A 27891-nucleotide genomic window follows, 5' to 3' on the forward strand; every position below is an offset into this window, starting at 1 on the left:
CCAGAAGCTTACAATCTAAAAACACAACTCACTAGGAAAATAGACTGGGAAGTACGACTTTCAGCTTAAAATGTAATTTATATAGCTGATGCTTATTCTGCCAAATGGACAGAGTTCTGATTTAGAATGAATCAATTACCAGAAAAGTAATTTCTGACTTTCCCATTTCACTACAACCAGTAAGGTTCCTCCAGTGATGGTCCTGAAATATTTATGGAAGCAAACTTGGCTTTGTAATAGTACTACCAATATTTAACATACATGACACCAGCGAATTATTTATTTCCTTTTTATACCTCACAATAGCCCCTCTGGGCAGCTAAAGAAAAAGTTGAAAACATATTAGCAAAGAGAGGAATATAAACACAATATAACCATAATACACTAAAACGTAATGCCAATAAAATTATGCACTGTACAACACATGAGAGAGACAGGAAAAGGATGAAGTAAAAGATAGACCTAATTCTTTCACACCCTGTTTATGAGGTTACCAGAAGCATCTGGTTGGCCACTGTGGGGAGAATGGTAGGACTCAGTCAGTCTGTCCCAAGCTGGTATCCTCCAGATGTGCTGAACCACAGCTGCTGCATGCGGGAACACGTAAGGAGGGTGCCAGACGGGGGAAGGCTAAACTGGACTTGGTTCAATGCAGCAGGGATCTTGCCATCCTCTTATGAGAGGGCTCTGTTTGAGCAGCGATTGTGGGGCAGAGGCAGGGTTGCAAGAGCCAGAAGGTAAACAGAAGGTGAGGCACCTGTGATTCAGAAAAGGCCTTGCTGATACAAGTCCGCACAGAGGAGGGACATTTAGAAGAAGAGGACAATTACTGGACTAACAAACAAAGGGTGTTCAGGCAAAGAGAGCAGAGGCGCCACAGAAGGTATAAGGGCAAGGAGCAAAGGATGCCGTCGACCTGAACAGCACTACTCAACAGGTGGTTTTTTCAAATAATAGTTTATTCAACTGCAGAACTCCCTAGTAGATTTTGTTCAGAAATTAAAAAAAAAACATATTCATAAAGTTTGTGCAGACTATTTCAAGTTCTGTGAGGCTTATGCTCCAAAAACTATGAAAAAGCAACAGTCTTTTCTCTGGAAATTCAGTTTTCTGCTTGGAAATGGAGTTTGAACCAAAACCTTCTCTGGAGAAATCATTGAAGTTCTGTCCTTTCAGTTTTATCCTGCTTCATGAGTAAATCCAGATCTTCATCATCATCCTCCTCCAAGCCACTTAAATTAAGCTCACTGCCATCCTCAAACTCACCCCTTCTTTCATTCCGCCATTGATCATTTTTGGAAGACTCGTTCTCGGTCTTCCCTAGATTTGTCTGGATCCTAGGACAAAACAGACACAGTGCCTTTTGTCGAGCTGAATTTTCAAAATGGGATATGATGAGGGACGAGAAAAGACTTTTTATACACGTATGTTCCTCACTGGGCACGGATTTAGTGCAACAATGAAACCCAGTCAGAATATGCTGGCCCAGAAACAGTAGACGACTGCCTCATGGTATGCGAGGAGAAACAGCAGCAGGTATGAATGTAATAAGAGCTGTTTTTCTCTATAGCAACCCAGATTTGGGTTTTTTTTTTCTGTTTAGTGTTTTACCAATGAACCATCATTTCACAAATCCAAGGAAGGATTTATTATCTGTCTTTCCTAGAACACATTACCTAATCCTATTTAGAGTTCCTCATTCCAGAGTGGGCAAATGTTTTAGTCACAGGCTGTTGACAGAAATAAAGCTACACATTTAATATAAACTGAGGCACTATTTTGCTAATGGTGGCTAAACTGTTGGTATTATTAACTCCAAGTTAAAATGATTAACTGCAAAAATGCCTGAGCAATTGTTAGCAGGGAAAATAAAATAAAACTGAAATTTTTAGGCAACAGTACTGCCAGCTGCATCACCAAAGCTCGGCAGAAACTAGGGATTTGTTCTGATGTGATACTTTTCTCCATCTCCTGTCTCCACTCCAAGTGTAAGAGAATAACAAGGGCGCATGATCTTGACTCTGTGCTTGACTAGCTCTCAAAAAAAGTTATATTAACATTTAATTTATTTAACATTAACAGTTATCAACATTTTAATAACTGATTATATACTGTTCAATTTTAAGGTATCTAGTTTTACATTAGTTTCAACATACTATTTTAACCTATTCACACCTAATCTCTCAGCTGTATATTGTATATTTTATTGTATATCGCTATTGTATATTGTTACTATGTGTTTATATGTTTTATTGTGTATTATTATTGTATCTTGCTATGCATTTATGGTTATTTTTGTTTTATTGCTGCTATTTGATGTTTTTATTGTGTTCTTACTGTAGTTATTGTTTTCCTGTAATCCACTTAGAGACCCTTTGGACTAATTAATGAAGAATATAAATTAAATAAATAAATAGCCTGGCAAACATAGAGACAGTTTCTGCTCCCCTTCCTGCTCTGAGGGCTGAGACATCACTTTTGCATAGAGTATATCATTCCATTCTTCAGCTCTAAGCTCTGAGCTGGAGAGAGAAGCAAGCGATGTTCCTTAATCTTATGCTGTTTTTCATAGGTACACATCATTAAGTCGGGGACAGAACCCCCAACCCTAGAAAGTGAACATTTCTGCTTGCCCAGCAAGGCCTGGTCAAGTTTGTCCATCCCTAAGTGTAGAGTATTTAGGTATAAGATGATTTCCATATTTTAAATGCAATGCTTACGGAATCACAATTTCTTCTCTCTTTCCACACTTTGCACATACTGCTAGTTCACAAGCACATGGCTTGCAGATAATGTGGTATGAATCTTTCACAGTCTTCTGCAGACATTTTACACTATTAAAAGAAAACAAAAGGTTAATGAAAATAGTTGTGACTATTTACACAAAACTTTACAATTTACTTTGCCAAGCAGCAACTAATGAAGTCATTATATCTTTTCCCAGTATCAAAATATCTTTTCCACATATCAAGAATGAAGGAGAAAATATCAAAAGTTCTCATAAATTCTGAAACCACGAGATCTGGGGAGTAGTTTTGAGGGGGGAAAATCAAGCACAAGATACTTACTTTCTTACTAAACCAATATTTTATTAATGAATACTATTATAAAGCAATATCTTCATGTTTAAGGCACTGAAATTATTATGTACATCTTGGTATTTAGTACATCTTGTACTATTTAGTAGTTACTGACTCAAACTTTAGTGTGGCAAGGTAAATTCTGGTATAGAGAAGGAACTACAAGCTGCAGCATATCAAGATATCCAAGTATTTTCTTTGTGCCAGTTATGTGGGTAAGTTCAGTTTTTAACTTGCAGCAGCATCTAGGCTATTTTGCATCACACCCAAGATGCTTCAAGCAGTCATTGCTGTGTTTTCATTCTACATTCAACTCATGCATACCTTTTCTTAGTTTGCAGCCAGGTCTCATTAGTCCCAAGGGCTATAAAATGAGGACTACCAGCAAGCTGATACAAAGACATGGAGCTACACAAGACTCATGTCTTTGCTCTGAAATGAAGCTAGGCCCACATAGCACAGACCTGGAGGGGGGATTCATTTTTTAATTTTAGCGATTTTGAGAGAGCATCTCTCAATCCTTTTAAAGAGCATCCAGCAGTGTCGCCGTGGGAACCTATTCCTAACAGTGAGAAGGCGGCTGCAGGGAAGGTGCACCCAGGTGGGGGTCTCAGCATTCAGCACATACTCAACAGTCTGGCGCTCATCTCCAACTCTTAGCCGCGCCAGAACACTTTCCTCGCTGCAGCTCTTGAGCAAGCACCTCGTCAAAATCAGAGTGCTGTCTTGAAATCATCAGGTTTATTATTGCCTTGGCTCTTGCCCAATCTAGATTTAGATTTGAAGTGAAGTAGGTAACGCTGCGTCGGATTCCTGGGTAAATGGCATACTGGGTTGTTATTGTGCCAGTCTGGTCAGGCAGTTCATTACTTGTGCAGGAGCCAAACAGTCTAAAGAGCAAAGTGTCTTCAAGCAGAAAGGAACAGACTGAAAGCAATGGATGCAAGTTCAATCAAGAGTTTAAGACCAGGATGGAACAGCAGGGGGTTAGCATGTAAGCACGTATTTTTTTCCAGTCTATGAATTTAATATAATGTAAGGCCAGGGAGACGGCAAAGGAGCTCTGCAATAAATACAGATTATTCTGCTGGGGGTTTTTTGGGATACAGTTTAATGTGAGAGATGGGAGAGTGAGATAAAAATAAAATATAGGCCGATAGAAACCATCAACAGTGTAGTAAAGAAAAGGAAAAAAATATAATCATGGCTTAGAAACAATATTTAGATCTCAGTATTACCAGGCAAAAACAGAAGAAATGTTTATTGTTAGAAAATAAAAACACTGGAAATGCATATCCAAATAATACAATTAAGAGGCAATACAGTTGAAAATTTTGTTCAATATCCTATTTTAATATCACTATGCACAGTAAATTTGCAGTTCTATGAAGATCCACTGAATTCAAAGAATTTGGAACTTGCTTCCTAGTACACATGCTTAGAATCAGACTGTGAATGGCACAGTAACTTTGGACAAGTTCACAATCCTAAAAATACCTTTACGGATCTCCTACTACCTTCCACTAAACAGAAACCTGCATGAACTCAAGTCCATTTTCTCTTTCTAGAATAGCTACCCAAAAGATCTGCGGTTTCTGATTCAGACCTGGGCTTCAGTTAATCATTATAAATTCTACTTTCAGAAGACTAACATTTACAACACATAAACTGTGGCAAAGTTTCAATTTTCTTATATAATTTAATTCATTTTTTGAATCAGACCCTGTAGCTGTCCTTTTTGCAGAAGTTTCACATGCTACAATTGGCAGCGGATAATATTCAGCCCTGTGTTTTAGAATGTTCCATCCACTCAGGTTTGCTTATCAAGCCTTTATGAAAAGCACAAGGACCACGGGGCTGCTTTTTTTTTTGGCCAGACAAATGCTGTTCACATATTATTTTGCTCTTGATTGGATGCACACATGAAGCATCTTTCACTTGAAGCTGATGATGAAGTGCGTGACAAGTGAGGAGCAAGGAGGAAAGCTCTTGGCAGACAATGGAGCTCTTGGGCAAGGCACCAAACTGGGTCCTGGATTCCACAACATCTGAAAATACTGATCAAATATCAAATCCCAGGATTGCTGCCTGATTCAACACTGCAGTGATGCTCTGTTTATGAATGCTTCCGTCTTTGAATTTGGATTTTCACCAGTGTGAGCTGCAGTACGCAACAATATGTTAAACATACTCCTTTAACTCATATTTCACTCATAATTATGAAAAAGAATATTTCAATAAGCAGTTCTTCACTTTCCCCCAATTTTCTCTTGATATTTCAGCAGAAGAGATCAACATCCAGAAACCTTTCCTCAAGAACTTTTCTGCCTTCATCCTGTCTCATCCCAAGCCTTTGCATTGCTAAGCGGGATGAGATATCGGAAACAATTCAATTCTGCAATCCTGGCATGAAAAAAAAAATCACCTTTGTAGTGTCCTGGATGCAGAGAAGTGCAGGAGAGGATGAAGGTAGCTTTCCCAACCCCTCTTCCTTCTAGCCACCCCCTGCCTGAAGTTTAGGGGACCATTTGGAATGTGGAGGGTGGGGGTGTGGGTGACTGAGGGAGAAAGGGAGAGAATCCTCCCACACTCCTGGAGGAGTCACCTTCCGTACACAGAAAGGAACAACTTTCATTCTTAATTTGCAAAAAAAAAAAAAAAAAAAGGCAATTGGCTGAGATCCAAACAGCTTCTACTGCAGACACAATCAGATGTGCATATACAGCAAACAAGTGCAGCACAGAAAGGCACTCCAACTGAAGTTCAAGTGCTCTGTAAGATCAGGACTTGCTTCCGTGTACAGGACTGCACTGCATCCTTAGTCACAAAGCTCATGTCAAACACACCTTTCCCCCCTGGCAATAGATACTCTTTCAGTAACACTGATACCACAGGTTTTAAACAAAGCTCCAAGGGTGTTTACAAGATAACTGCAAGGCGTTTCCTCTGAATGAATCACCTTGTGACACAGACACAAGCATTACCACTTCTGAAAAGTGCACTCCGGCATTTAGGCACAAATGCTTATAGGAAAGCCCTGGCTTGTCCTGCTTTGTCTTTAACAAAAAGCCAAGAAATGAGCAGCAGGAAAAAGGAGCAATTAAACCAGGTTTCTAACTTGGTGCCTTCCAGGTATGTTGGACTGCAACACGCACCAATGATGGGAGCAGCAGTCCAATACATCTATACATTCCAATACATTGATACCGTCAAGGATGGCGGGTTTGGTCCAACACACCTGGAAGGTGCCAGGTTGGGAAGAATGGATTATACCTACCCCAGCGCTATCTGCTCAAAGTTGCTTCCTCCCCTTTCCGTGGAAAGGATTCAGCATCCCCTGCTGCTTCTCTGGTCAAAACTGCAGCCTCCTGAGGCTGCTTCTCATTTTAGAGTCTCATAGTAGGGCCCTGTTGTGCGCATCCGTAGTAACATGCCATTTGTCCCTAAGCAGCTGAAACAGCAGCCAATATTTATTCAGCCTGTGTATCTCTGAGAGAGTTTAAAGTACACTCCATGAGCTATTTACCTAGATTAATGTTGAGGGTTTCATGACTCTGTGTTAATGACAGGCTTTGGGAAAAGAATTTGTGAATGTTTTCTCTTTATCCTTTCTTCACATGCCCCATTATTTGTAAATTAATCCCTGAGATCACAGGATAATGAATATCTTTAGCACTGGGGCCTTCTGCAGCTTTTCTGTCATTACAAAAAGGAAAGGGAAAAGAATAAAGTTAAGAACTGATCAGCCTTCCTCTGTTCTGATCAATCCTCCTTTTGGTTAGGATGGAGCAAGTTTCTAAACATACGTAAAGCATGCATCTGCAGAACTGGACTGAGCAAACAGAACAATAGCAAAGAATCAGCTATGAAACAGTTTACTCACCATTTTTTAGGCTGCGTTAATTGTTTGTACTTGTTGAATTTCACACGCCACTCCAAGACCTCTTTGCAACGTTGACATAGCCCTTCATGGAGCTTTGCATTAACTTTCTAAAACAAAACATTAAGAGTTTGCAAGTTCTTAGTATTTGTAAGACAAAACTCACAAATCAAGAAGTAGTTCATTTTGGTTTAAGGAACTTTTTTTTTTTTTAAATTCAGTCTCTCTAGTCATGAGTGACAAGCTCCTTTGGGGCACTCCAATTGCTTCTGCATGCTCATCAGCAGCTCCTGTTCTGTAAGGTACTGCTGAAAGAATGGACTCTTAAATGTAACTGGAATGATATGCAGAGCTCTTCTTGAAAAGAGGCAGATGGACGTTCCACTACCTCACGACCTCCAGCCACGCTGGCTGGGAATGATGGAACTTGAGGTCCAGCACATCTGAAGGGTTTGTACAGGTAGAATGACATTTGGCATTCATTAGTTTTAGGACTTTTACAGATGAAAGGTACAGTCTATGATTTTACAGCTTTAATTGGAAGCTTTAATTAATCTACTTTCTGATCAGGTTTAACTCATGGTTTATTTAACCAATGGTTTGTTCACCTACTCAGGGTTTGCCTAGCAGTCTATTTCTCTGCCCCTGGGTTGTTTCCTTCCTTTAATTATTCAAATACTTTTGCAGCACTGTAATACAAGCATATAGAGCAGCTGGTTTTTATTTTTTTGTTTTTTTACCCCTCTTTCCCATCATATTTGTAGCCTGGCAGACAACCCATTGTTCTAAGTTCACAAGTAACGACAGCCCATAGTTGAAATAACCCAGAGTTCAAACTAAAGAAGCAACAAAGTTCCTTGTCTGAAACTGTTTCTGTGTTAACAACATGAACTTCTTGCTGTGCACAAGCAGGGGTAAGTGGCATACACCCTGCTTCTTCCACTCTATAACTCATGACTGGCTCTTCTGTAGGCTGAGGAGCATGGCATGTAAACTTTCTGGGTTGTTTGGGGCTAACAATACAGGATTAAACCTAATGACAAACCATCGTTTTACAGCTAGGTTGTTTATCCCCAAACAAAACTGTGGAGTGGGTCTGTACATCATGCTGCACAATTTAGAAAGGAGCGGGTCACATGTTGTGGGATAAAAGGGGAAAAGGCAGAGCACCTGCTCATGTGAACCAGGTCCCTGCTGTTCATGCTTAACAAACCATGCTTCCTTAGTACACATGCTTAACAAACCATGCTTCCTGAGTTCACACATTATGATTACAACCGATAGGTTCATGCTACATGTGAACCAGGTCTTTACAGTCCTTTTGGCAAATACTTTGAAGCCAACTCCTTTAGACTCTTGCAAGGAGCAAGTTAATATAAACAGTAAATTTATTGTGAGATTGGAAATAAATCTGTTGGGCTTCATGGTGCTTTCACCCAAGTAAGTGTGTGTGTGTGTGAGAGAGAGAGAGAGAGAGAGAGAGGGAGAGGGGGAGAGGGAGAGGGAGAGGGAGGGAGAGAGAGATTACAGCCTTAGTTAGTTGGGCACAGCCAAAAAAGGTTTATGGGAACAAGTCAAACAGCTTGGGCATGCCTAGTGAAATTCCTGGCTTTTCTCTTTGAACACCATGTATGCATTGCGGTATAATAAAGAGAGTATTGGAAATCCTTTCATTTTCCAAAGGGGTTGAGGAAATACAGGCTCAGAGATGCTTTGGGAGCACAAAGTGAGTGACGTATTAGCCCTTTAAACTTAGTTTACCCAACTTCTGCCCTTTATGGCCAGTCCACTTCAGCCAGCCTCACGCTCAACACTTTTATTAGGCAGCTTTGTTGAATGATATAAATGGTCAAGGAAAAACTGGCAGCCCATGATAATCCCACCACCAGCAGTGCCAAGTAAAGGCAGTGCTAGTATCTACTAAGCTTCCAGGCAGGGTCGAGTAAAGATGAAGGGAAGCATTCCCAAAATTGTCTCTAATAAGCCAAATTAACTCTGTAAGGTATTTTTTAATTAGAGCTGTTTGCTGTGGTACTATGTATTAACTGTTAATATAACAGCAGCATCCAACTGTGGTACTTGGATACTCTCTAGGGCAGCCTTTCCCCAGCTGGTACCCTTCAGATGTGTTGGACTACAACTCCAGCACCCTCAGCCATCCATAGGACAAGTGCCATAACTCAGTAAGATGTTCCTTGCAGATACTGTGAGGCAAAACTAACTCAGACATCCCAGGCCAGCGTGACTCCAGGAAGAGCCCTATTACTCTTTACTAACTATTCCAAATTTCAAACCATTTATAGCAACTCTTCCCTTCCAACATCTTTCACTCAAGATTTCTCCTCTTCACTTGCTTTCCCATCTTGGTTTGCATGGGCAGAGTCAACATATGTGTGATCCTGTACCGCTCCAGCTCAAACACAGAATCTACCCCACTGACCTTCCATTAGCAGGGTTGTCTCAGCTCACCTGCTGAAGCTTCGGGTGGCATCCCCAGTAATAATGGGATTAATAAATGCCTACAATTTTTGAGGGGTGGGAGGCAGCAGAACTGGATGAAATGGGGATGCATAATATCCTCTTCTGAGGGGATGAAACCTGCCACATTTCAGACAAGCAAAGGTGGACGTGAAAGTTTGGCTAACCTCCCTGCCCCCCACCCCATATGGCTTCGTAAGCAGGGTGCTCTCGTTTGCTGTGAGTGTTGTATGACACCCACACTCAGCGTTAAAGCAGTATGTGGTGCCTATGAAAAACACCAACCTACTTGTGAAGCACACAGGATACCAATAGCCTACTTTTTCAAGCAGAGAGGAAGCCCTTCTTGCTCTTTGCCTCAAAACTGAGAAACACAGTTCCTGACTGTGGTTTTTCATTGAGAACCAGTGCAGAAGTGTGCACTGAAAACCTACTCTGATTGTCAAAGTCTGAGCAGTGTCCCACCATTCCTTCAGGCAAAGAGGTGGCATCCCCCTTGGCCCAGCTCATCACATTTACTATCAGAGGCAAGAGTGGGGCCTCCTTTCCACCTAACTACAATGACCAGGCCTTGGAATCCCTATGATAAGATTGATTGATTGATTGATTGATTGATTTAGCACACTTAGATGCTGGCAAGCACCACCTTTAGCAGCACAAAGTTTCCCTATGTTCTCTCAGTGGACAGTCAGAGAGAAAGTGTTCATAGAGGACCTGAGCAGACAGAGGTGGAACGCCAGGCATCTTCTAACTCATGTCAGTATGCAAACCATTCTTGGAAACACTAGACCAGGGGTTGGCGACCCACGGCTCCAGAGCTGCACGTGGCTCTTGAATCCCTCTGCTGCGGCTCTGTCGCTCACAGCCGCCGATCTGCGACCCGTGCCCGCACAGCACGGCCGCCGATCTGTTTCATAAATGCAACACACTACAGTTTTTTTATACATAGCATAAAGGTAAAAAAGATATATGCAGTGTTATTTTCATTTTAGAGGTCAAAAGAGTTTTGCGGCTCCCAGTGTTTTCTTTTCTGTGGGAAATGGGTCCAAATGGCTGAGTGTTAAAGGCTGCTGACCCCTGCACTAGACAGTGCTGCTGGCAGGCATACTGGGCCTGTTCACACACCGTGACAACTCACCATGATTTGATTTATCCATCAGGCTGTTCTATTGTGCCAAGAGCCCACAGGCACCATTTCTGCACAGTGCACAGGTACCCAGCTTGCTGTGGCCTGATCTGCCATGTGAACTCAGGTGGCAGGTGCTGTCTGAGCATTAGATGACCATAGGTTATTTGAGGGTTGTCTAATGCACAAACAACCCCTGGCGCTTGGGTTCCTTTGGCACAGCAAGCTGAGTGCTTAGCATAATGCAACAGCCTACCCCTCAACACAGACATGGTGGGTTGTACAAATCAGGTCACACAGAGCACACTGAGATAAAACACTGAAGCAGCAGGCTGACAAGTTCTTTCTGCAGAGCTCTCAAAACCACTTTGAGTGGAATGGTGAGCCCCGGCAAAGTCATCCCTGAATGAAAGCTATCCCTGCTTTTCCTCTCTCTTGGCATGTTCTATTCACAGAGAACTCGGAGAGCATCAACAATGTAACAGAACTTGCCAGAAACAGTAAAAGGAAAAACACTTTTCTGATTCTCCAAGTTCTGAAGCCCTGGAACCAGAGCAATGGTCTCAGACCCAAGTCACTTCCTAGCTGGAGACTGCCCAGTTTCTCCCAGTTTATGCCTCAGCCACGCCTTTTGCACAACCCTGCCTGTACTACCTGGGATTCAGAGCAGATACCCTGAAGTATGTTGTGCCTGGCCTGAACAGGAAAGGACACGGGAACTGCTGAAGTCAGGAAATAAATCCCCCTTCTGTGAGGGTAAGTGAAATATCACTTCTGTTCTTCTGAGAATAACTTGTTTCTTCATTATTGGCCATGTTAAAATGAGGACATCTTGTTCCAATATATGCAAGATTTGACTCTCACAAATGATTAAGAACAATTAGGGCGTTATTTATATAGCTCCCAAACTGATGAGACAAGTCACGAAGATTAAGAGTGGCTTTGCTCCTCCACTGCAGCACCTACGGTCGTGAAGAATTACATGCCATCTGGGTAACATGCACAATTGCCACCATCCTTGGAATTAAAGCTTTTATTTTATGAGTGCTGCTCTTTGATCACTGGAGAGTGGTGGAGTTTTAAAACCACTAATATGCTTTCAAGCGTATCTCCACAGTCGTAAGAAATAGAAACACTGTTAAAGAAACTCAATGAAACATTAAAATTGTGCCATTGGGATTCTGAATCCCACATCTGCTAGTGCTGCTCAACCAGGATTAAGGTCAAAGTAAAAAGACAAAAATAAAATATCAGTCTGAAAAACAACTGCTTCAGGAACCCATGCTTGGGACTCAGGTGTCTGGTAAGGTAGTGGAAATAGTTTAGATTCATCCCAGGAGAGCTTCTTTGCGGAGAGAACGGAGAAAGCCAAAGTGACTCAGCATTCAAGGTCAAGGGCTGATAGGAAAAGCAGTATGCTTCTTCTGTTCTGAAAAAGGAAAGCATGCCCTGCATATTATAAATGAATACAAGTAAAATTGCAAATAAACCACAGTGCAAGTGAGGCAAAGCAATGGAAAACATTTGCAGCAGTATGATAGTTTAAATAAAGAAAAGGTTGAAAATGCATTCCCCCACCTCCTGGTTGGCTGGAAGAAAAAACAATAGTTCAAGTCCTAAGAATGCCAGGTTTATGGAGAGAACAAAGCTCACTGGAAGTTAATTTACTACAAAGACCACAAGGGCAATCATATTTAGAACAAATACTTTAGATTTTAAAAAACCTTTAATCCAATGCGGCCCAGATGTATTGACTAGTAATATGAGACTTTCAGAAGCAATTTGGTACTTTTAACTGCACATTCACATGAGTTGGTATATAGTAAAAGCTGTCTCTGTCATTGCTGCTTATCCTCTTTCACTAAATATTTATTGTGTGAATTGGCTAGAATCAACTACAAATAATAGAATGTAATCGTAAAAAGGAACCTGAGAAGTCAGTACTCAGAAAATCACCTTCTATTTTTGAGCCTTCTACAGTGGTTCTATCACTGGATTTTGCTGCATCCACACATTACATCATTGAGAAGAGATAACCTTTATGCATCCAAATCAATAACTTAGAGACAGGCAGCAAATCATTTATGGAAAGACCAGCAGCAAGCAACAAATAATTGCTCAGCTTAGGGAACACTTTGACCAGATGATATCATTCCAAAGAATGAGGAGAAATGTAGCATCAGCATTTTTGTTATGCTGCTGTTGTCACCACTGATGAGAAATAGAAAAAGGGCTGTTCCCTCATCAAATACACTGTTAGTCATGTTACAGCCTGAAACTCATGTTGAATGGCAGAATTGGAAATATTTCTTTACCCGATCTACTTAATAATGTTTTCTTTGTTCATCCTTTCAAGCTCCATTATCCAACAAGAACAACAGCGTAACATGACCACTGAAGTGCTGCTGTTTGGTAGAGGAATGTTTGTGCGCAGTTCTACTTATAAGAGCTTTCAGCAGAAAGACTAATAGATGTCTGTGACTTCTGGGTTTCCTATTTCCATAAACAAGCAAGAATTGAGTGCACAGGTCAGGTTTGCATTTTAGCTCACTGAATGGGTTTGCACAGTATGTGAACCCATGGGACGGGAGGGCTGATCCTCCCTTCCCCCCCCCCCCGCATTATAGGCCAGCCCCTGCAGCTTATGAGTCATCCCAACCAGCCCCAGCAGTGGTGGATCCTGCCCATTTTTCTCACCTTCCTTGAGCAGAATGCAAGCAGAGCAGCTCCGCACCCTCGCTCCATTTGCTGCACTCCCTGCTGGATGGGAGATGGGGATGGGACAGTAAGTGCCACCTCTGCTCACATCACCTAGTGGAGTGCCAGCTCCGTTGGTGGGGAGACACAAGCCACCTGGATCTGACCTTGCTAGGCCAGTGCCGGGCAGCTTGTCCGACTTGAGTCGGTGCTCTGCAGAGTGCTGGATTAAAGAGGTGGGGGGCAGTGAGTGGTGTGCTGCTGGCCTTCCAAGTCCATTGCCAGGTAGCTTGTGCCCCCACCACCCAGGGGAAAGCAGATCTCCTCACATCAGCCAGTGCTGTCATTTCATGATCCTACTGGCCAATGTGTGGGGGGCAGGCTGGGTAGAGAAAGTGACCCCCCCAGCTGTCCCACACACTGCCACCTTCCCACGTTCTGAGCAGGGCTCAGAAAGTGGGAAAGCTGCAAGGCAGGTGGCAGTGCCACAAGCACCTGCCCAGCAATGTCTTCCCAAACTTTGCTTGGTACTTGGGAAAGGGCAGAGGCCCCTTGGCACCTGCCTGGTGTGATTCCTCCAGGCGCCCTGTCAGCCAAGGGCAGGAAACTGTGAGTAGTTTGTTCTGCTGGATCTTTTCCCAGCAGGACCCAACTGGGCATGCCCCCTCCTGCAGCCATGATGGCACAGTGACTGCGACCGTGGGGCAAGTGGTATGTTTGGTTGGGTCTCCCCTGTCCCGCTCCAGCTCCCCTAGCCCATGCTCCTGGAAACACAGGATGGCATTCTCATTTCAAGGAGTTGGTGGTGCAGCAATAGCAACTTCTCGTGTCTAGGCTCCCCATTGAGCCTCCTGCCAGACTGTACTGGAGGGCAAACTGTCATAACAAAACTATCACAGTAACTAACCAATAAGGCAGAGATGAGAAACCTCAAGTGCAGCATCCAAATTAAGCCCTTGGGTTCCTCAGTGGTTACAGCTTTTTACCCTGTTCAAATTCCTTTCTTCCCAAGTACGGCACTGGTGGTGCCTTGCTTTTGTGTCCCCTCCACCCGCATTCTGAAAGGCTGAAATGCCTAAGATTTCATTGCTGGTGATAAGAATTGCTTGCATGTTTTGTATTTTTGGTCCAATCCCTTTTGCCATTGGCTCTATCCCTTTACCTGCATCTCCATTCAGCACTGTAAGGGGCCCCCAAGAACAGCAGAACTAGCCCAATCTTCACTTGAGGATCCTTAACCAAGCTACTTACCTCAGTATATAGTAGCACACTAATACAAAAACAGTAATATGTTCACAAAGCACCCTGCATCACAATATGCTCACCCTGCTGACAAATTACTTTCCCTCAATTCCACATCACCGAGATGAGCTAGACAAAATACTTTCCAATAAACACGCTACAATTCTGCATCTATCTACCCTGAAGTAATTTATTATTTATATTGCATCTTATAAAGGTACAGATGACTTTATTATAATTATTGTTCACAAAATAATCTTGTAAAGATAGTTGATTCATTCCTATTTTATAGGGGATCTGAGGAAGAGGAAAGTGCAATTTGGCTAGGATAAACCTGCAATTTTATTTGAGATCAAGAACTAGAATAAGATCCAAGATCAATTTGTCTAATGTGGCAGTTGTCACTGTAATGAGACACAGATATGGTAGATTTATGGAATGAATGGATGTTAGATGTAACTGCGTTGCTTTCACACCCAGAATTACTCAGTTGATCTTCTTTGACACTAATGCTATCTGCTAATCACCCCTAGTGAATACATGGCTAGAAGACAGTAAAATCACTTAAGGATACAAAGGGTTTTAGAAAGCATTCTAATGATTGCTTCACTAGATTGGATAGGAGGAAACATAGCTCAGGGTTAGAACATATTCCTCACATGCATAATAACCCAAGCTCAGTCACTTACATTTCCAGCTAAATGCATAAGGTGGCAGGAAATAAGAATGTCCTCTGTCCAAGATCCTAAAGAGCCACGGCACATCAGCATTGATGGCACTGACTAAGACAAAGAGGCTGTCCTGCATTCCTTCAGCTCGTCCTGTGATCAGCTTCAAAGTTTAGTCCCATTTTTATTTAGCATGATTTCAGTGGCAGCAAATCCAAGGTTTATCAGTGCCCTGATATCTCATACAACCCATCAATAGCTAGCTGCACATTATCTTCAGGACTGTGTATTTTATTTTTCCCCAGTTTTTCCAGACCTCTAAACATATGAGTTACAAACAAGGAGTTTCTAGGTAGTCAATCAGTCAGTCAAATCAGAGCTTCTGAAGGCATTTATAGGGCAAGAATATCTGCCCTATGAACCCTTAGAAACCTTTCAGATAGGAAAGGCATGAGATATAAAGCCTGAATAGCTAAAATGTGACCCTTGATGTCAGTCAATAAATCTCACAAAGGATATTCCAAAAAACTCAGGCAAGTTTCACTTATTTGGAAAAATGCACATCCAGTTTAGCAGAATAATGAAAAGTTATCCATGCCTTGGTTTGTTCTAAGAAGCTTGCCAAGATAAGTGGGTGAGCTGAGAACTAGATTTCCAGAAGGGTGGCCATGTTCATCTGTTACAATAAAAACAAAACTTGCAGTAACCAATCTCCTACTTACTTTCCCACAAACTTCTGGTTCATATTAATTAGCATGCAGAAGGAAACAGAACACACATATTTTGTATTCCTGGGAGTACTCTGGCATTATTCACCATTTTAATAGCTTTCAGAGGCACCAAACAAACATCAAGAGATTGTTCTAGGGTTGAGCACAGAAAGAAAGCTCAGTGTTGCTAAGTAATGTTCATAGGGAGGGGGAGGGGGAGGAAAGAGTCAGCTTTTCTTTCAAATAATTCACAATTCCATTAAAGGACCATGACATCTCAGATGGAAAGGGGAATGTTTCTTACTGAACGATGACAAATACATGCACAATAGTGTGCTTTAATGTTCTTGGAATGCAAGAAGCCGTGCCCAGAAGTGTTTCATGTGTATGGCTCTGAAATGAGTGCGTACTTTTCCCAAAGGCTACTTAAAGGTAATACATCACTCATACCTTGTCAAACCAGAACTGATGATAAGACCCAAGGTTCATTATTTCAAAGGATGGAATACTATAATTATTTAACAAAGGCATGCCACTCATTTCCTGTTTGGCATATAGTTCCTACTCCAGTTTTGCTTCTCTCTAAGCCAATTCTGATTTGATAACTATGCACTATTTTACATTAATATAAGAGGGTTTTAAATGAAAAAATCACACCATTTTCCTCCTCTCAATTCCTTCCTTTTAAAAAAATTATTAGGAGTGACAAACCATGGCCTGCATGCAGCCCACAGACCTGCCCGGGTCCCAGGTTTCCCTTGTAAATTGACTGGGAAAACCCTTGGAGAATCAAACTGGGGGAACTGTTTCCCTTGTTAGTGACAGGGCTAGCAAGGCTGTTGGTGCTAACAGGGAGGCCCATTTCGGATCACCATTCTTTCCTGAGAGTTAAGGGTGAGAGCACTGTTCTCTTGCTGAAAAAGCCTGGGATTTACCTTGCTAATATTAGAGCTAAGAAGGGTGGCCCTCCCTTTATTGCCAAGCTTTCCTAAGAAGAAGAAGAGGTGAGCTTTCCACTGACACATTATATTACACTGAAAAACTGAAAGAGTGCCTCTCTTAGCTGATTATAGCCAGAAATAAGTTACTTGACAAATTAAGAGTAGGATAACAGGATATGAGGACTGTGTTGTGCTGAAGTTTCACAGATGATTTTAGAATGCATTCATTGTTTGAACATAAGAATTAACACAGAAGCAATGTGGTTTATTCCTGAGGATTCTTCATCTGCATTACCAAAAAACCTTTCATGGAAATGGATCACATTTAAAATAGAAGACAGGAACTTGGGTGGTTTCAAATTAACAAGAACAGTTGGCAACTACTTATTCTCATTCAGCCGGGAGTCACTGGAAAGATTAAACAGGCTTGTTTATGCCATTGTTTACTCTGCTTTTTGCAAAACATCCCGGTGTGGATTACATGTAAAAACATTAAATACAATAAATTCAAAATACCAAAAAGAAAACCAAGCTGATAAACTCAAAGCAGTATAAGGAAGCGACTGTTTACTTTAAAGTCATTAAAACTGTGGGAATAGAAAGGACTTTGTCAAGCGCAAACAAAGCACTGGCCCAGCATGTCTGAGGGAGGGAATTCCATACTTCGGTTCCACGACAGAGATAGGTCTTTCTTCAATTCTAAAGAAATCACAATACTCTTATGAGCTCGTATGATTATCAGAAGAGCTAATTGGATTTTTTTTTCATGTTTAGGATAAAGACCTGATACAGAAGAGTGGCACATGTGCATCAGACTATTTCTAAAATATCTAACACCACTCCAAGTGCACCCAGCAAAAGCCACAGGCCTGTGGAAAGAAGAAAGGATAAAGTCAGAGCTCTTTGCCCAAACTGAGCTGTGATATATCAGTGTAGCATCTTCTATGCCACATGAGTAATCGTTTAATGGGCAATTTCTCTTGTATTTCCAGTTTGGTGCTGACACAACCCATCCAAAAGTGACACACACACACACACACAAACAGCGCTGTGCAGAAGCATCTAAAATACAGTCCAATAGTGGACCATTCTCATGCCCTGTTCCCCATCACTACTTTGTGCAACAGACTGAAAAGTAAAAGTGACTCAGGTCAGGGCTGGGCTCATCTGCGGAGTAAACAGGAATCAGGAAGGATTTGTGGCAAAGACATGCACATGTGACACATGTTTATGAAGGATATAATCAGTCATATGGCTAAAGTGCTTCCTTATTCTCTATCATCTGGAGTTAGTACATGCCAGTTTCTGAATAACAGCAGATTTTTAAAAATAAACATAATCCAGGGTAAGCCTCAACCCTCATGGATTGTCATGTATGACTAAATATTTGCAATCTGGATGACTGTCAGCAGAAGAGACTCTGTAAACATGTGAGCAAAGCAATGGGAAGTCAACATTTAAAAAGGAATTAAAATGTGAGAACAGAGGTGTTCTCAAAGAGCACGCCCTAACATATGGCACATGGGTCCCCTATCAATCTCTGAATCTTTGCAGGAACCTGAAATATAAATACCCAAAAGAGAACTGTGGTTTATTCTCATACTTTGAAGGTGAGAAACCTCAGGCTTGAGGGCCAAACTCCTACTCAGTTTCTCATTCTGGCCCTCCTGGAATCTCTAAGGGCCTATGCTCTCTTTCCTGACCACACACCCTTTCCCCTCACTGCCTCTTTTAGCATGGCTTTCCTCATTCTAAGCAGCTGAGTTGCTACTTATATGCTGGAATTACTGGCAATAAGAGTTTTCCAGTAAAACATGCAGAAAGTTTGGGTACTGTGCCCCCATCCCTTTGTTCTGGCACCACCAAACACTGAAATGCTGCCCCAAGGCTCCTCCAAAATTGAGCTTGGCCCTCAGGCTGAAAAAGACTCTCCACATGGACTTTCTATATTTTCAGTTCTTGGGCATCTGTTCTTTGATTAATATGTACAGAATGTTTTCTTTGCCCTTTTCCGAAGCTGATTTAGTATATTCGTTTATAATAAAAACAGAAAAAATCTTTTAACAATGTTGATTTCATCCATCTAAGCTGCTTATGAAGACTTTTTAAATTCTTGAGATACTTGCTTTATGAAGGCAAATAAGGAGTCATTTATATGTTGGCCTACCAACACTCTGATTACACACCTATTTAGTTCTCTAATCAAGCTGCCCAAATTGTCGTTTTGCCACAGGCTGTCACACTCCACCTTCTTTGCTTACTAAATTCCAATGACTGAACTGGCTTTACCAGAAATAGGGTTGTGACCAACCTGGACGACTGTCTCCAGCATACAAATGAGCTTCCTTCTCTAAAGCTCTGCCAGTAAAGTATCTAGCTATAGGTAAATGTCCCCATCCCTTAATGTTCATAAGCTAGAAACAGTAAGCTATATTCATTCATAACTATAAAACAGTCCCCCAAATAAGTAATGTAGTTCAGGAAGGGATGGGAGCAGGGTGGGCAGAATTAGCAAGAGGCTTGAGACACTTCCAGGTCGGCGAATATGAGGAAGGAGGGCATCTACAAACTAAAAACTCTTCACCTTTTGCATCAAGCACAGGGAGACTATTAAGCAGAAGCTGCTGTCCTTTAACTGAAGAATGAGTTCACCCATTCCCCAGTTATGAAATTTCGAGTTAAGAACAAACCCTGCTTAAGAGTGAGCAAATCCAGAAGTCCTGCCTTGTCCTCAAGAGGCAAGCAGGTGCCTGTGGGCAGCAAGCTCCAGGTGGCGAGGAGAGGAGAGGAGAGGAGAGGAGAGGAGAGGAGAGGAAGGGAACAATAGGAAGGGAAGAAGGGAAAAGGAAGGAGGAGGGGAAAGATGGAAAGCAGCGAAGTCAGGTTTAGTTCTTTGGTGGTGGAGGAACTGTGGCAGTGTATCCAAGCCAGTGCGTTTCGGATCATGTGGAGTTAGTGTTGCCTTCTGTAACTCTGTATGGTATCTGTTTTGTAACCATGCCTCCAAAGCATGGGTCCTCAAACTACGGCCCGCAGGACTGATCTGGCCCACCATGCCCATTCATCCGGCCTGCACCACTGCCCCCTGCCTGCATGCATGCTTGCCGCATGGGCGGGAGGTGGTGGTTTGCTACTTGGAGATGGTTTTGGACTCGTTGGGAGATCTCCCAGTGAGTTCAAAACCATCTCCGAGTGAGCAAGCCACCAGTGCCTGCCTCCCCTGCGCATGTGCGCTCGCCACTGCCTTGCAGCATGGGCTGGAGGTGGTGGCTTGCTTGCTCGGAGACGGTTTTGGATTCGCTGGGAGATCTCCGAGCGAGCGAGCCACCGCCTCATGCACCCAACGCCACCTTATGCACACCCGAGAACAGCTCACCGACCTGCATGCCCAGCCCCTCCCCACCGGCCTGCGCGTGTAGCCCCTGCCTTTTAACTGGCCCCCTATTGAAAAGTTTGAGGACCCCTGCTCCAAAGCATAAATCTGACACCAGTCCCATCTCCATCATCATCCAGTTAATGTTAGGTTTAATGTTAACTCAAGAAGTGTTAACCCTTAATAATCTTTTTAGCATTTTTCTAAACTGTTTTAGGAACTGTATACCAACACACATGCATACAGATTCTCTCTCTCTCAGTACCTGCAGTTACTTTATTATTACTGTATTATTATCATTATTTAAATGCTGCACTGTGTTTAAGATGTTTCAGTGTATATGGAAGTGTTTTATAAGCTTTTTATGTATGTAATCTGACTTGTATACAAATTTGACTTAAAAGACAATCTCAGGAACTAAACTTTTTTTTAACCTGTGAACCAGGTGGACTGTTATCTTTCTCTGTGCACTGTAGTACTCACATGATTTGAAGATGAAACCAGAGAATCCCAGCTCAGGGATTCAGCCTTTCAAGGATATTTCTGGTTTTCAGCAGGTGACACCCCACACTTGAAGATACTGTTGCACTTATAACAACCCCAGGGTATGCAGTTCTAAATCAACCGAAATCCTTGGGATTCAAGTACATAGTAGAGAGCCTGGGGGTGAAGTCCCATACATGTTTAGACAGAAAAGTTATAAATGAATGGCAGGACTTTCTTCTGTCTAAATATGCATAGGATTGATCCCTAAAGGCTACATTTCCAAACACATTTATTTTGAAGTTAATTTATATCTTTAGATCTTACTCTCAAACAAGCATGATCAAAATATGAGTGTAAATCCTATTGCTTCCATGTACATCAAGCATGTGCTGCTTTCTCTCTCTCTCTTTTTAAAGCATTCAGTTGGTAGTGAACAATTTGGACTTCTCATCCAGTACCTCTGAACAAGGTGTTTCAACATCCTGCCACCTATGTCCTTTGCTATCAAGATGGTTACTTATCTGAGTTTCATAAATATATATATGAATGACAGGTTCTAAACTTGAGGCTAAATGATTGCATCAGCCTGAAGATAAGATTCACCTCTTGCTTCTGGGAATACTTATCCGGACCACCACACCAAGCAGCCTCAGGCAGGGGTCTAAAACTCTAGTTGGACTTAGTCAAGCTGTATTATCCAGTAGCCATCCATCAAGTCCTGTCTATCCCACTTTGAGTAAGTCTTACAGCTAACAATATGCTTAGTATTACATCTTAGAGACTTACACCTGCAAAAGACTTACAGTGCAGTCCTACACATTTACTTCAAATGTAAGTTGCAGTTTCAGTGGGCCTCACTCTTGAGATATGAATGTATAGTTACTTATTTATACACTGCCTTTTTATCCTTCCAAGGAACTCAAGGGAGCTTACACAATCCTTCTCCTCTTCTCAATCCTCGAAAAAACAACCTGTAAAGTAGGTTTGGCCAAGAGTCACCCAGTAAGCTCTGTGGCTAAATGGGGGCCGCAGAGTTTCAGTTCTGCACTCTTAACCCCTACATCATACTCTGAAATAAGATGTAGCTTAAGAGTCCCGCTCAGCTGCCATATTTAACTGTGCATTTCTGTACCTCTTCCTACCTTCTCCAAGGCTCTATTTTCATCAACTTTAAAAGGAAAACAAGTTTGAAAACTCAGGTGGAGGTGGCATGCAGGGCAAATGGGTGGATGGCCTTTCTCTCTGCTTTAATGCCACACTACAAAAAGGGAGGATCAGTCTAATATCCTCCTTCCTTCCGCCCTTCTTCTAAGCTAATCTACCATTCAAACTTAAACAATACCCAAGATAGCCTGAAAGGAATCCTTCAGCTGTGCTCCTCTTATCAGGCAAGCCTCAAATGCAAACATGCCTATTCTCCACTGGCACTATTCAGACCTTAAGGTTCTCATGCATTTGTCTATTAATATCAGAAGAGAGCTTGGAAGAACAGAAATATCTCCCATTCACTGAGATTAACTGATTCATTAAGTAATTTAGGATTTGCCATCCCAGTTTTCATCTGTTACCTTTGATGAGGGGTTTCTCCACCTCATCCACTATAGATCAATTACCTGTGGGATAAACAACCCACAGTTAACCTACAATTAGTATTTAGTTAACTATGTCTTGATTAAGCTGTGAATAACCTAAAGCATCCAGATTACAATGAGCAACCTCAGATGGGAGGTTGCATATGCAAAAGCATGGTAGAAATCACCAAGGCAAATTATTATTAACCTACAATGCGTTGCTGTTGCATATACATACATATATGCTGCTGGAGGAGAGCTTGTTGGGGGTAAGGTAGGATGCCTTACAGAACCATAGAACACAGACTGCCAAAAATCCACATCAGCTTTTTCTGGCAGTCTTGCCTAGCTTCTTCCTTCAGATATCTAGCCACTGGGCCTTCTTGCTCATCAGGACTGTTAAAAAAGCTGGCATCCCTTGGGAGTGATTTTCCTGTCCTCAATCAGTGGTCATGCCTTTCATTCTTATGCATCCATCATGAATTACTTAAACAGTGTTTTCAGTAGTATTAAACCAATGAAATAACTGGTAATTATCTGTTTGTAGTAGAATTTGAACTTTCATTTTTCAGTTCTTGTGCTAGTACTTCAACTGGTGCTGAAAGTGGCTACTACAGATGCCTGCTACCTCTAATTCTACCTCTGTCAGGGGTTGTATCCTGTATCTTCTTGAGTCTCTTTGGAGATGATGGCAGTCCACAAAGTAGTGATACTGTGGGAGGGTCCATAGCTCAGTTGCAGGGCAGATGCTTTGCATGCAGACAGTTCCTGGTTCAATTCCCACCCTCTCCTCCCAGGCTGAAAAAGGCTCCAAGACTCCTGCCTGAAACTCTGGAGAGCCAATGCTGATCAGTGCTGACAATATTGGGATCAGGGGTCGGCAACCTGCGGCTCCGGAGCCGCACGTGGCTCTTGAACCCCCCTGTTGCGGCTCCATTGCTTAAAACACGCACCGGCACAGCCACCGATCTGCTCGAAGCTCCACTCAGGAATGCAGCTAGTTAAGCTAGCTAGTTAAGTAAATCGCTGCATTCCTCTGCTAAACAAGCTTCCTGCAGGCTCTCAGGTTACACCAAAAGCTGCTGAAAAGATTCTCTTTGTCCCAGTGTAATCTCCTTCATCTGAATGTTAAAAGCTGCCCTTGGGATCTGTCACAATTCACAGCACTTGACTGTTTATCTGCTAATCAGTCACTAAACACACCTATTCGGAAGAAAACCAAAGTTTAATGGTACATGGGTAGATTAATTTGCTTTTACTGCTGACGAACTTATGGGGTTTGCTGTTTAATGCGTGCAGCCCTTTAGCACTGACTTTGACTCTTCTGGAAGCTGTTCTCCTATTCAAAATATATGAAAGGAGTCCTACTAGTTTATAATGGAAGATTAAAAATAACAGTTTTAACAAGAGCTGCAGTTAAATCATAATGAAGATATACATAGCATTAAGGTAAAAAATGAGATATGCAGTGTTATCTTCATTTTAGATGTAAAAAGGGTTTTGCGGCTCCTGGTGTTTTCTTTTGTGTGGGAAATGGGTCCAAATGGCTCTTTTGAGTGTTAAAGGTTGCCGACCCCTGGGATAGATGAACCATTGGTCTGACTCAGCATGAGGGAGCTTCCAATGTTCTAGTGCTTCCTATTATTCTGCCTGTAGATTAGCAATCTCCTGCTAGGAGCTGCATGCCCTGGTTGTAGCATCATGGTCAGAGGACTGTAGCACTAAAGGCCCAGTGGTGAACAGCTTCACTGTTGAGGACACTGTCAGGATGCAGCACCCTGACTGGCGTATGCTTGTCATGCATTCTCTTCAGAGGAAGACTCTTATTCAGAGATAGGAGGATCTAATTTGGGGCCTAGACAAAGAAACGGGAACTTGTCTCTGCCTGGTTTCCCAGAATAATGCAACTGGGGAGGCAGATACCCCTTCCCAGCTACAGCCAGGACTAGCATGGGAAGAAGCACTCGAGCTACTCCAGTTTGAGAAACATTCCTTGATACACAGTGCAGAGGAAGACTTGGCCAGAAGAGGCAAGGCCCAAAGATATTGTCCAAACAATGTAGACAGATGGAAATGCAAGTGTAAAAACACCCATTAACAAACAACCCTAGTTGCACTGCCCCCACATGAAAACAGGCACAGAGCCCAAAGAAGTTGGTGGACATGATACTGGTACTAGGTACTCCTTTTCTTGGGGTCCTCCTGAACCTTGAACTAATGCATACCTTGAATGTCAAGCTGTGTGGCCAAGTCTTGGAATATACCAGTGAACCATAAAAGCTTGTGTCTGGTTTCTGTTTGGATTATTTATTATATCTAGGAAGAGAGGCTGAAAAGTTCTCAGTATCCAAAAAAAACTACAAAGTGAACAACAACCACAACCAGAACAGATGAACAACACAAACAAAACCAAACCAAAAACCACTTGGTCCAAGTGGGTTAGACCAAGAACTTTTCAGTCCCATCTCATATACCACCTTTTTCCTTCCAAAGAACTCAAGGTGGCTTTACATAAATCTCATCCTTTCAATTTTATCTTCAATCTCATTTGAGCTATTTCAACTTGGACTCAAGAATCAAGAACCTTGACAGATGCTTGATTCTTGGGGTTTTGAGGGAGCTGGCCTGAAAATAGCAACCTACCGAGAACTGCATTCTGGAAGGGTTTGTTCCTGCCTTGTAGGTTGTCAGAATTTTAACTGACCTGAGCTGGAGGGTCAAGGTGAGCATCCAGTTTAATTTGCTGGCCTAAATAGGCCAGATGAGGAGACAACTTGCCCAGCCATTGGAGCAGGCTGCATATTGTTTGTGGATCACATTCCTTGTCATGTCCATGCATTGTAAGTTCAATTCCAGCTAATTCACTCATTACACCTAAGTCAACTTGGCTACTTTTATTCGTTAGTTTATGCTATGATTCTATGAACAGATGTAAATAGTTGGCAAATTAACAGAGTTTGACACACAGAACACTAGTTGTGAAGAGACTTGAACTTTATTCCTATTTGCATCTTCAACTCAACAAGTTGTCAATGATAATTTAGTTACAGTCTAAAAATGGACATATTTATGTCTTCCCAAGCTGTTTCACATTGTTTCACATTTTTGTATGTTAAAAAGTTTTTATCGTATGTTCTATCATGTTGTATTTTAGGGTTTTTGTAAATCCTAAATAGTGCTTTGGCTATTGAGCAGTACAGAAATGTTGCATAATAATAATTCTGATAATGTGTATAAATATAATAAATGTTATTTTGAAAGATGATGCATGTGAAAGAGTTTAGTCTCCCTGTCTAGAATTCAGCTTAACAATTAAAATTTACGTTATTATTATTTCAAAGTAACAGTCAAAGCTCTCAGGGTGGTTTACAACAGCGCTGAGACAAAACAACAATGTACAATACAAATATCATAAAAACAAGACATTAAAGTTAATTTTAAATAGCTAAAAACATACATTAAACACCGCATATAAATATCACAGTCATAGTTCTTCCTCCTCAATGAAGTTATACTAGCCACCTTTGCAACAACATACAGGGAGGCCATATTTCTGGTATCTTACCTGTACAATGCCATCGCAGGAAGACTTGACTTACACTAACATCGTTATCCTTCTAGTGCCAGGTGACAACCTTTTTCTCCACCCAAGCTTTCTAGAATGCAAGCTAATGACATATTGTTGGTTTTCATCATTTTCTTCTGAGCTTTACAGTTGTGCCAATATACAAGGCTGGATCCAGAAAAAACTAGTTGAATTTAGTTCCCATTGAGTTCAATAGAAGTTAGTCAAGTCATGACTACATTGTTATTTTGATTTCAATGGGATGTGGGTGCCATTAGCTCTTACTCTGGCTCCAAAACTTTACCTTTATTCTCTTGCCTCAGCTCTGATCGTGGAAATGTGTCCCAAAGCTGAAGCTAGAACTCCGACTGCAAACTACCTTTGCTCCACCCTGAAGCTCACACAGTTCTTTCTGTACAGGCTGTGGCTCCAAAGCTGCACATGAAACTTTGAAATCAGTACTGGCAGGGGTGGATTCCAAGGCTCAGAGAGGCCTGAGGCTCTACCAGGATATGAGGAATCCCTAAGGTGCCTCAGCCCTTCCTTCTCATAAGCAGGGGCAAAAGGCATGGATAGCCAAAACTGCACAGCTGGAGACCTGCAGAGATGATCCTTACCTTGAATTTCTGCCATATTTGAGTGCATTTCCATAATTCTCTGAGTCTGAAGGGCTATGGACAGATGCAACATATGGCTCCCTAAGTGACTCCTCAAAAATGCTTTCTATGCAGCTTGGGCTTAGAAAGCTAGCTCATTCTGATTAAGTTGCACATAACACATCTGAGACGACTGGGTTGCAGTTCTGTGAGTTACATACTTAGGAATAAGTTCTACTGAATATGCTTCTGAGAATATATGCACAGGGCTGATCGGCCACTTATTAGACCTGATTTCCTACCACTTGCCTTCATTCACACACACTCAACCCTGCTTAACCTATACAGGAAGAAAGCAAGAGTTATGCAGTGTTTACTTCAGAGCTTCGGTTTCCAACTGGCCCACTATGGGTTGCTGAGGCAGGTAGTAGCAACATGTTATTTTGGAGTCTAGCTTTTAAAAAAAGCCAAGACAGAATGAAGAAGAGAAAATATTCAGGTGCACATCAAGGGCTCAAAGGTCTCTTCACAGCTGAACAGCAGATACGAACTCAAGACACACACTTTTTGACATTCCTGGGTGGCAAAATATAGTCAAATTCCCTCTTCCACATAGTACTGCTTCCCACCCTGCACGTGGCATATGGCCATATGATAAATTAGAGGGAAAGGGGCATGCAAACCCAGTGAGAGTTGGACCAGAGGGAAGGCTAAGAGCGGAAGAATTGATACTTTTGAACTGTGGTGCTGGAAAAGACTGCCTTAGACTGCAAGGAGATCAAATCAGTCAGTCCTAAAGGAAATCAACCCTGACTGTTCTTTAGGTCAGATACTGACGCTGAAATACTTTGGCCACCTAAAGAGAAGGAAGAACTCACTGGAGAAGACCCTGATGGTGGGAACGACTGAAGGCAAAGGGTGAAGGAGACGGCAGAGGTTGAGGTGGCTGAATGGCGTCACTGGTGCTGTGGGCATGGGGTTGGATGGACTCTGAGGGATGAAAGACAGGAGAGCCTGACCTGCTGCAGTCCGTGAGATCGCGAAGAGTCGGACCCTACTTCGCGACTGAACAACAACACGAGAAAGAGAGCGCGCGGTTTCGCAGCAGAGGGTGGAAAAAACGAGTCCTGGATCTGTTCCGACTGGAGGCGACCTAGGGAGAGGATCTGTCGTTGTCCTTGCCCCTGCCTTCCCCAGAGCCCCCGCGTCCAGCTCCTCCTCCTATCGAGGGATCGAATGCCTGCGGCGCCCCGCATACCTTACGCTGGGCGCTCGTGTCGTACTTGTCGTTGCGGAAGACGAGGGCGTTCTGGTGCCGCTGGGGCCGCGTGCGCGACACATTTCCCCGCTGCGTGCTCATCCTCCGCACGCCGGTCCCCGCCCGGAAGTAAACTCTTCCCGCTTCCGCTTCGCGGCGCCGGGGTTACCAAGCGGGGTGAAGAAGCGCAGGTGAACCCGCGCTCGCGTATTGGCTCTCT

General features: G+C 42.4%; 1 protein-coding gene across 1 annotated transcript; it reads right to left on the reverse strand.

Moving 5' to 3' along the window:
• Positions 1 to 938: 938 nt before the first annotated feature.
• CUNH9orf85 (chromosome unknown C9orf85 homolog) lies at positions 939 to 27811 on the reverse strand. Its single transcript, XM_044446376.1, has 4 exons — positions 27672 to 27811; positions 6964 to 7070; positions 2721 to 2834; positions 939 to 1337 (listed from the first exon to the last, which is right to left on the reverse strand). The coding sequence occupies exons 1-4, from the start codon at positions 27771 to 27773 to the stop codon at positions 1154 to 1156; spliced, it is 507 nt and encodes a 168-aa protein (XP_044302311.1). The 5' UTR covers positions 27774 to 27811; the 3' UTR covers positions 939 to 1153.
• Between the last annotated feature and the right edge of the window lie 80 nt (positions 27812 to 27891).

The sequence above is a fragment of the Varanus komodoensis genome, unplaced genomic scaffold (assembly GCF_004798865.1).
Source record: "Varanus komodoensis strain SLA01 unplaced genomic scaffold, ASM479886v1 scaffold5, whole genome shotgun sequence".
Classification (NCBI taxonomy): Eukaryota; Metazoa; Chordata; class Lepidosauria; order Squamata; family Varanidae; genus Varanus; species Varanus komodoensis.